Source organism: Etheostoma cragini, chromosome 15 (assembly GCF_013103735.1).
Source record: "Etheostoma cragini isolate CJK2018 chromosome 15, CSU_Ecrag_1.0, whole genome shotgun sequence".
Lineage (NCBI taxonomy): Eukaryota > Metazoa > Chordata > Actinopteri > Perciformes > Percidae > Etheostoma > Etheostoma cragini.
In genome coordinates, this window is record NC_048421.1 from 8547708 (window position 1) to 8556821 (window position 9114).

Genomic DNA, 9114 nt, shown 5'->3' on the forward strand with positions numbered 1-9114 from the left:
TAAAAGCACGTTTAAAACTTGCCCTGTTAAAGCCTTTTGGGTGCCAACTCTAGCAGGAGGATAACACGATGTAGGTGGAACTGATTGTTTTTGTTTTTCTCTCTACTGACAGCACTTGACAATGGAGCTACATGTTGAAATTGACCGGAATTCTCCTTTAAGTAAAATCACTAATAGTAGGCTACAGTACAAAACATACTCTGGTACAAATAATAATCCTGCATCGAAAATGTTACTTAGGTAAAAGTATATGAGTATCATCAGGAAAAAATGTACTAAAAGTACAAAAAGTAAAAGTATTCAATGCAAAACTAGTAACTAAAGCTGCCAGATTAATGTAGTGGAGTAAAAATATTTCTCTCTAAAATTTGGTGAAGTAGAAGTAGCAAGTGCCATGAAAAGAAAAGACCTAAAGTAAAGTAGAAGTAACATAAATGTATACTTAAGTACAGTACTTAAGTAAATGTGCTTTGTTACATTCCAACACTGGTGTTAAGTTTGTAAAAATGCAAATCATACTTTGTGTGAATTTTGTGCAGCCAAATTCCTTAGATGAAAAGATCCAGCTGAGAAGAATGCAGTGAATGTGGATATCACAGTAACCTATAGCAAATACTGGTAATGCTTTATTTCATGGGCCTAATTCCCTAATAATTTCCGAAGATGTTTCCTGTAAAGAAGTACAGTAATTAGGGGAAACAGGAATTTCTTTGAAAGAACTTATCCAGTCAAACCAAAGTAAATAAATAAATGTTTCATTAAGTGTTGGAAGTTTTACTGTCCATGTAACTGAATTGTATTCTTGCCTGGACACATTTCATTTTACTCAAAGGCTCTCCAGTTTACACTAGCAAGTCATCAGAATTAATGAATCAGAAGTGACTGTCTAAATTTTCCCTATATTCAGCACCAAATTACATTATTTTATACATAAATTTGAGTAGAAGTCAATAGACTAGGAACCTGCAAAATAAAGCATTTATGAGAAAATCTCAATAAAGTTGTAATTGTTACGGGTAATTTTGCCACAGATTATATCACATAAAATCATTGCCCTTGCATTGTGGCCCCATGGTGTTTTCGGGGTTGTGTGCACATGTAAAACAGCCCAGAGGGCATGGAGTTATGTGGGTGTTGCTTGTATCTAGAATGAAGGGGGGGGGGGGGGGGGGGGGGGGGGGGGGGGGGGGGGTTGCTGTGGTTTGGTGTTCACGTAGTTCCCAGTCTAACTTAACTACATACTGTAGTGAATTTACAGAGCCCAGAGGCACAATGCTAATATGCTCCCACACAGTTACAACCAACAAGTAACTTGATCCCCGACGTTGGAGATACACTGTAGATTAAGACAAAGGAAATATGATAGATTTGCAATATAAGAATGTGTCCTTGTTTTCTGTGCATACTTCAGTGAAGGAAACAGCTTGCCTTGATAACAAAGTGTGAGGCTGATTTGTTGTGATCCTGCTGTGTTTGTCCTTTTCTGGTTCACATTGAGGGGGCATGAGAGCATCCCTATTGTTTAATAATCAGTGGTGTGTTTAGATTGTAGATGCAGGTTGGAGCAGAGGGAAGCCAGACCCAGCATCTCTGCATGCAGTGCCCCAAACAAGAACCACATGTCTCAGTCCTGGTTCTTTAACTTTTTCTCTCGCTCTCTCTCATACCCTACTTCCCTCTCTCCGCCCCATCCTCATGCTAACAAACTCTCCCCAACCCGTGGACGTGGAAGCTCAAAGATTCAAAAACACATGCGGTTAGCCATAAAACTTCACGTGCACTCTGTGTACCCTAACCCCCCTCCAACCCCATGCTCCCATCCCCTCCAACCATTCAGCCAACCAACACACATATTGACCTACAAGGAGGAGAAAAGTCATACATAAGAGGAGACGTGGAAACAATGGGACGAGAGGAAGCAACATCAGGCAACAATCTGAGCTGTCTGCGGTGGGAAGCAAAACAAAGAAGCTTGGGGGGTTGGTGGTGGGACAATGGCGACAGTCAGAAAGAAGGTGACTGCAGGCAACCATTCCTGCACGGGCCCAGAACAATGCCTATCCTGTGGCTTGGTGCGGCTGCACTGTGCACTAGGTGAAATTTAAGACAAACGTAAACACCAAGGAGGACAATGGTGCTCACTCTTTTTTACAAAAGATGCTTTTCCTTCAGCTGCAGGGAAGATGCACACAGAATCCCCCGGCGTGGCCCAACCAGCTACCATACCTCAAGTCCTCAGCGCCCTTTTAGCAGCACGGCATCCGATACCGCCGCACTACACTGGTGGCAGATTAGGTTTCTGGCCCTCAACGTCAAAACCTCTGTCTTCTACATTTCCCAAAGCATTTGTGAGATACATAATCTTTTCAGACTCTTGCCATGTGATTAGGAAGGGGAATATAATGCCTTTTCTTTTGGTCAGTCCTTTTGGGGAAATTATTTGGTCACATATGTTGGTCATTAAATTACCAGGCCTTGTCTCCTAAAAACAGGAGCAATGCAATGTATTGTTCCAAGCTTATAGACATAGGATATCTTCTCTAATGGTATTCTGTATTACCTCACTCTCCTATAATTTAAGTGATGCCTATATTCCACTCTTTCAGTAAAATTTCATTTAAACAGTCTGTAAGCTACAATAATAAGCCTGTTAATTTCTTTTTGATGGATAGGTTCTGCTTCTTCTTGGCCAAGCAGCTGTCATCTACATATTTCAGCAGATAGGCATTGGTTGATACTGAGTCGGCCATTGGTTAGAAGAGGGTATCAGGCAGCATAAAGTCACATGATTGGTCCTATGGATTGGTCACATGGTAGGGGGATCAGCTACCACAGTGGCGCCTGGCCAGGTTCCAGACGAGGCCCCTGGTTGACCACAGTCCCATGGCTGTCTGGGTCAATGCCTGTGTGGAACAACTCGCATGGCTGATCCAGGTTCCTAATGAAGGGGTTCAAGATTCAAAATTGGGGGTCTCAGTCTCTCGTATCCGTCTATGGTGGAATGATTGGAGTGTATTTTAATAAGGTTGAGGTTCGCGGTGACAGACAGTGAGCAGTATTTTTCCCATGGCCTCCACGCTCAGCTGTGCTCTGTTTTGATGTCTCTACATTAACCTAAATTGTGTTTTCATCTATTTTTTTCTTTTTTTGCAATCATATCCTTCATATTTCAGACTGTTTGCTCCTACTGATAAAGGCATCTCCACTGCTTTGTAATGGATTATCTTTGAAGGGGGTCAAGGCCATGTCTGTCGTACTATAACATCCCATTTTGGAAAGTGTCTACCAAAGTAATGACTGCATATGGACGTCAAAGCCTTGAATCCACCAATCAAAGCGCATCTGTGTGATCCTAGTTTGACTTCCTGTTAGGGTTCCTGTGCGCCGTTGTTCACAGTCAGACCCTTTGATCTTGCCTCATGTGGGCGGGACAGGTAGCAGACGTTGGATATCATCAAGGGAAACAATAGCAGGCAGAGCTGTGGACATGAGGGTGGGGTTAGGGTGAGGGTGAGGTGGCAGGTTGGCACAAAGTCGTGCCAATTCACTAGCTGATTTATTAAAGTGGTGAACATTCAGTGTCCCAGATAGCTGTCAGTACCTGATAAGTACCTATGAGATAAGTACCTCCTGAGGGAAAGACTGTATGGATGTAAAATTAAGATAGAAAACATTGTGTGATTATGGGGGTGTAAAAATCAGACTGAAAAGACTGTAACCCAACTCAATTTACTTGCTTTTTCCAGAGTTTTCAAGTTTGCTCATTTGGCGTTACATTGACTAATTTGTCATTACATTAGGGCTGAATTACCAGTGAGTAATATGTGAAACTGATATGTGGCCCCAGACCTCCAGCAGCCCCAAAAGCCCCAGATTTACTGGGTGTAAGTTGGTATTGCTTGGCCTGGCTCAGCGCATCAGCTCAGCATAGAATAGAAAAGAATGCCTTCATTGTCATGATACACAAGTACACAGTACCTGTGCAATGAGATTGAGGCAATCCCTTTACAGTGTTGACACAACATATAAGATAAGAATGTAATAGCAGGGAGTGGACAGCAGCCCACTTGGAGGGAGGTTGGACGAGTTTTGGAGCTACTCCCAGAAGCTCCGGCGATTGTGCAATGTGTAGTTCCAATGAGACAACCTATAGGAGGACTGAAGAGGGAAAAGTTTCATAGTGTTGATTTAATACCCACCTATGCGTTTGAATAGCAGTCCAGCGTCCACCTAGCCCAGTGCACTGTTCAAAGAGATGACCCCATCTAAAATAGCCCTCTATACAAAGATGGCTTCACAAGGCCTTCTGACAGTGGAGCGCCGCTGAGTGAGACCCTCTTAGTTCTAAAGAGTCCAAAGGATGGCCTTCAAGTGTATGCACTGACCTTTGCTGATGAAAGGGCTGAAAATGGTATTTTAACAATATCATGATGCCCTTTTAATATGAAAGGCACCATTACACTCTTAGCCAATGCAACTAAAAAGGAGAGCGGGTGGCAAAGGAGTGTGGTGTGCAATATGTTTGTGAAGATATCAATGTGGAATGTGTGTGAAGCTATAAGCTATTACATGTTAAAATTAATTGAGCTATCATGTAAGGTAGCCTGGTGTACACTGTGATATAGAGCTTTCTTTACGTCTTACACAACAGCAGGTCTCAGCTGACAAAAAGTTTGACAAAATAGGATAAAATTATAATGGCCAGTATGTCATTGTGACTGGGAAGTTATATGGCAATTTAGTTGCCCTGGTCCATCTCTATGGCCCCAACTGCTACAACCCTCAGTTCTTCTCTAGCCTCGTTGGTAAACTCCCTGATCTTGGGAGATTTCCACTGTACTCTACAGCCAACGCTAGAAAAGTCTAGCAACAGGCAAAGTATACTACAATGAAAAAAAGGGTGTCTATAATCTACAAAACAGTCCCGGTCATAACCGGCACGTCTCCAGTAGGAACCAATGGCCTTTTGTCTGAAAGCCACAGACAGGGTAAAGAAGTAAGATAGTACTGAGAGACAGATGAACTAACACATTAAATTTGATTTGTCGACAATAAGAAAACATTAGAAAAACACCTGCCTTTAAAGGGTAGATGATAAAGGTTTCAGACTATAACTGATCAATGATCTAAGAACATCAACCAAATGACTCCATGTTTTGCTACTTTTTTGTCTCTAGTTTCATTCATGTGATAATGCCACATAAATGTAGATTTTCATTAAACCTACAACTCAGTTCCTGGGAGTCTTGTACTGATAGTGTGACCTTGCATGTACAGTGTGTTGTATCATTCCTCCTGTCCATACCGGCCATTTAAAGCCCCCTTCCCAATGCACTTCCAATGTAAGTGATGGGAGACAAAATCCAGCCTTGATTTTGTGCAATATATACTCAGCAAAAAAAGATCACCCCTTTTTTAGGCCACTGTATTTTAAAGATACTTTTGTGAAAAAATCTAAATAACTTCAGAAATCTTCATCGTAACCGGGTTTAAACTATGTTTTCCTATTTGTTAAACAAACCATAAAGAATTAATTACCTTGCACTTGTTGAAAAGACAACAATCTTGCAGGCGGTAGGCAATTAAGGTCACAGTTACAAGAAAATTAGGAAAGTAAAGAGATCTTTCTACTCACTCTGAAAAACACCAAAAGAATGGCGCTTAGTGTCCTTGCTAATCATGCTTGAACGTACCTTGGGCATGGTGCAAGGAGGACAGCAGATGTGGCCAGGGCAACACACTGCTTTGTCCCTACTGTGAGACGGCGAAGACAGCGCTGCAGGGAGACAGAAAGCACAGCTGATTGTCCTTGCAGTGGGAGACCACGCAACAACACCTGCATAGGATCGGTACATCTGAATATCTCACCTGCGGGACAGGTACAGGATGGCAACAACTGCTAGAACTCGCCAGTCTGGTGCAGTACATGAGGAGGAGATGGACTGCAGTACTTTATGCAGCTGGTGGCCAGACCAGATACTTAGGGCTACATTTTATTTTGATCCCCCCCCCCCCCCCCCCCCCCCCCCCCCCCTTTGTTTAGGAACAGATTCCATTTCTGTTAGTCACATTTATGTGAAAATTGTTCTCGTCTTAGTTGTTAAATCTTTTAATGTTCAAATATTTGCATATGTTAAGTTTGCTTAAAATATTACAGCAGTTAAAAATGACAGGACGTTTCTTTTTTGTTGAGTATATATTCCACTTTTTTTAAGTATCAGTAGTGAGTATCATCCAAATTTTGTCTGTTTAGTATCAAATTCCCTTTTTGGGTTTCCTTGTTGAGCTGCAAAAAGTGGAATTTTGTACTAAAATATCTGTAACTTTAGAAGATACCCAATTGATTTTTTCTAACATAATAGATTTTTGCATAAAAAGAGGACTGAATGTTTTGTCCATCACATGCATTATAGATACACTAGGACGGGTTATTTGCCAGTATGAACAGGATTACAGTAAGCAAAACCTGTTAAAATGCTCATGTAGGCAACTGATTGTTTTAAAGACAAAATGTGAACCTTTCCTTCAGTCAGAATGTAATCTGAAAACACGTTACTCCTCAGACTCCCTGATAATCTATACCTGTAATTTACATGCATGCAGCAGTCTGTTTTCAGCCACCCGGTGAGTTATCTATTTACTGGGACCTTGATTAAGTCTGAGCAAAGACTACGTTACACTAAGACACAGTTCACGCAGGGCCACAAGAGGCCGAACCGTTAACCATACAAACAGCTGGGTAAAATGTACTAATGGCACGCATTTACCAGAAGTCTCATTAACACATACACAGATACTCTCGCTCTTTCCGTATTACACTGAAACACACAGAGGCCCTGGTGGCCAAATTAATGCCGAGTGTTTGAAATTTCTAACAGGGAGTATATGAAGAGCTGATAATGGATGTTAATTTGCCAGAGTTCTCACCGGATCCAACGGGCTGCACTCTCCACAGCAGGGGGGGGGGGTTAACACACACACACAAAGCCATTTGCTAATTTGAAAAATAGAACATTTTAATAAAGGCTACATCTCTTCATAATTACAATAATTAAAGTACCGAGGCATCTTTTTATAACTGAGCTCTATAGAAGCATAATTTACAGTTTACAAGTGGAGCCAAGGAAGCCATGAAAAGTATTAAAAAACAAACATGATGGAACTAAAAGGCATAAAAATATCTTTTCAACATAAGGCCCCTTGTAAAAACCAAGGGAGTAATTGGACCCTGAAAATTGGGTAAAACACGGCAAGAATCCATGTAGGCACAGCTACTGTACTCAATTAACACACTATGGACATAGTGTATATCGCCACCGTTTTCATCTGCAGCTCATAGTGCAGCTTTCAAATACAGAGTATCCCTACTCAAAAGTAACTCAGTCACACAATCACATTGGTAAGCACGTTGGGGAGCACATTATAGAGCTTTTTGTTGTTAAATATTAATATTGGTGTAAACACATTGTGGGGACTCTAGGACCTGTTCAGGGCAGTTTCCTCATACATAGGCTATTTGTGCGATGCCTGCACCACTGAAACAAAGGCACTAAGACGCGACAGATCAAGGCTAGCTGGGCAGAGTCCCAGAGTTGGGAATTGAATGTTAATAGCATTTTTGTTCATTTTTTCATAGTACACTCAGAGCAGATGGGGACACAGCCACAAATAGCACTGCAGTAGTAAATATATTATCAAGCTTTTAAGTGATACAGAGAGCCGTTCTCAAAGCTTCAGCAGTAAGCTCTACAGCCAAAAGATCAGAGATGATGTCCCACTAATTCTCCAGGAGCAGAAGTGGATTTTTTGAAGAGGTATTTTTGAAGTTTAAAGTTCAATACGAGGGGCAGAAAATGCATAAAACCCATTTTCTTTGCTTGAGAACTGATGCTCAGGAGGGGGTGAAAAATTTAAAAAAAAAAAAAATCACAGATGTGGAAAATTGGAGAAGTTACTCCAACTCCAAGCAGCTTGTCCATGAAGGAATAATAGGGTTAGGGCAGGGATATTTCCAATAAATAGCAATATAAATCTTTACACAGCAATATGAGCATCACAATAAAATGCAATATACATGTATATCTGCATATACATATTAGCGTAGTGCTAGCAAGTGCCCATGGGCAGATGCAAGCAAAAGGCAGGGTCAGGTAGGCTTTCAGTCATTTTAACCCACCGGCCCGCTTCGTTGAGGAGTGGTCATTCACCGTCTCTAGAGTTTTCTCTTCTGCAAACACAAAGATGTTTCAGTCCAGCAACACAGTCGTTCACTTTCTTCACTACAAGGCGGGTTGACCATATTATAGTCCTGTAATAGCGATAACTTGTCCTCCTTCCTTTATCTTGTCCATTGTTCAACCAGTCTGCCCGATCCTCGTTGACATTCATTCAACAATATTTCCAGTTCCACACAGTCTAGGCTTACAAGACATACTTTGTGTGTGTGTGTGTGTGTGTGTGTGTGTGTGTGTGTGTGTGTGTGTGTGTGTGCGAGCATATGCAGGAGTACATCCATGGAGGTGTGAAACGTCTGTATAATCCACAACAGGGGAAGGTCTCACTCCATCCTCTCCACCTTGCCCAGGATCTTGCCCTGGTAGCTGGGCAGTAAGGAGCCGTCGTCTGACACCTCCTCAAACACTGCACCACACTCAAACTCATCACTGGCCTTCTTGAAGTAGTATCTGCAACAGACAGTCGAGAGGAAGTTAACACCCAAAGACTTTATCATACACAACAAAAATGACTCAAGACACAAAAAACACCTTTTAAAGTTAAACAGCTTGCCACCCCTTTTGACCTTTTTAACATTAAGCCTCCTTTCCGCCATCCATGAGAAACCACTTGGTACATAATCAACCAAGCCTGAGCTACAGACTGACTTCTCCGGGTGGGGTGGAACCTGCTGCTGAAAAAAGTCCAAAATAAGAGGATTGCTCTCTTTATCCGTCCCTCCTTCTCTTCGTTACTTCTCCCTTTCTTTTTTTGTCGATCATGCTGCCGTGAGCTTTGCCCCGGCTAACAGGGGCCAATTAGGCCAACGTGCAAATGAAGGGGTCCTTTGACAAAGGCTGAAATTTTGGGTGCCTGCAAGTCTGCCTGTCATTACACCCC

General features: G+C 41.9%; 1 protein-coding gene and 1 long non-coding RNA gene across 4 annotated transcripts in view; one reads left to right on the forward strand and one right to left on the reverse strand.

Moving 5' to 3' along the window:
• The first annotated feature begins 445 nt into the window (after window positions 1-445).
• Window positions 446-6027, forward strand: LOC117958372. The gene is made up of 3 exons (XR_004659709.1): window positions 446-459; window positions 1534-1535; window positions 5904-6027. It is a non-coding gene; the product is annotated as an uncharacterized LOC117958372 (long non-coding RNA).
• A 968-nt stretch (window positions 6028-6995) lies between these two features.
• The window catches only part of LOC117958371 (axin-2-like), a 15754-nt gene continuing 13635 nt past the window's right edge, over window positions 6996-9114 (reverse strand). The window contains exons 10-11 of one of the 3 annotated variants that reach the window (XR_004659707.1): window positions 8491-8684; window positions 6996-8456 (exon numbers count right to left, since the gene is read on the reverse strand). Coding sequence is in view for 2 of the 3 variants with exons in the window: in XM_034894704.1 (XP_034750595.1) it covers window positions 8558-8684 (127 nt within the window). In the remaining variant the exon portion in view is untranslated. Of the gene's footprint in view, window positions 8685-9114 lie in introns of all 3 variants that reach the window. The other 2 variants (XM_034894704.1, XM_034894705.1) reach the window with 2 other exon arrangements.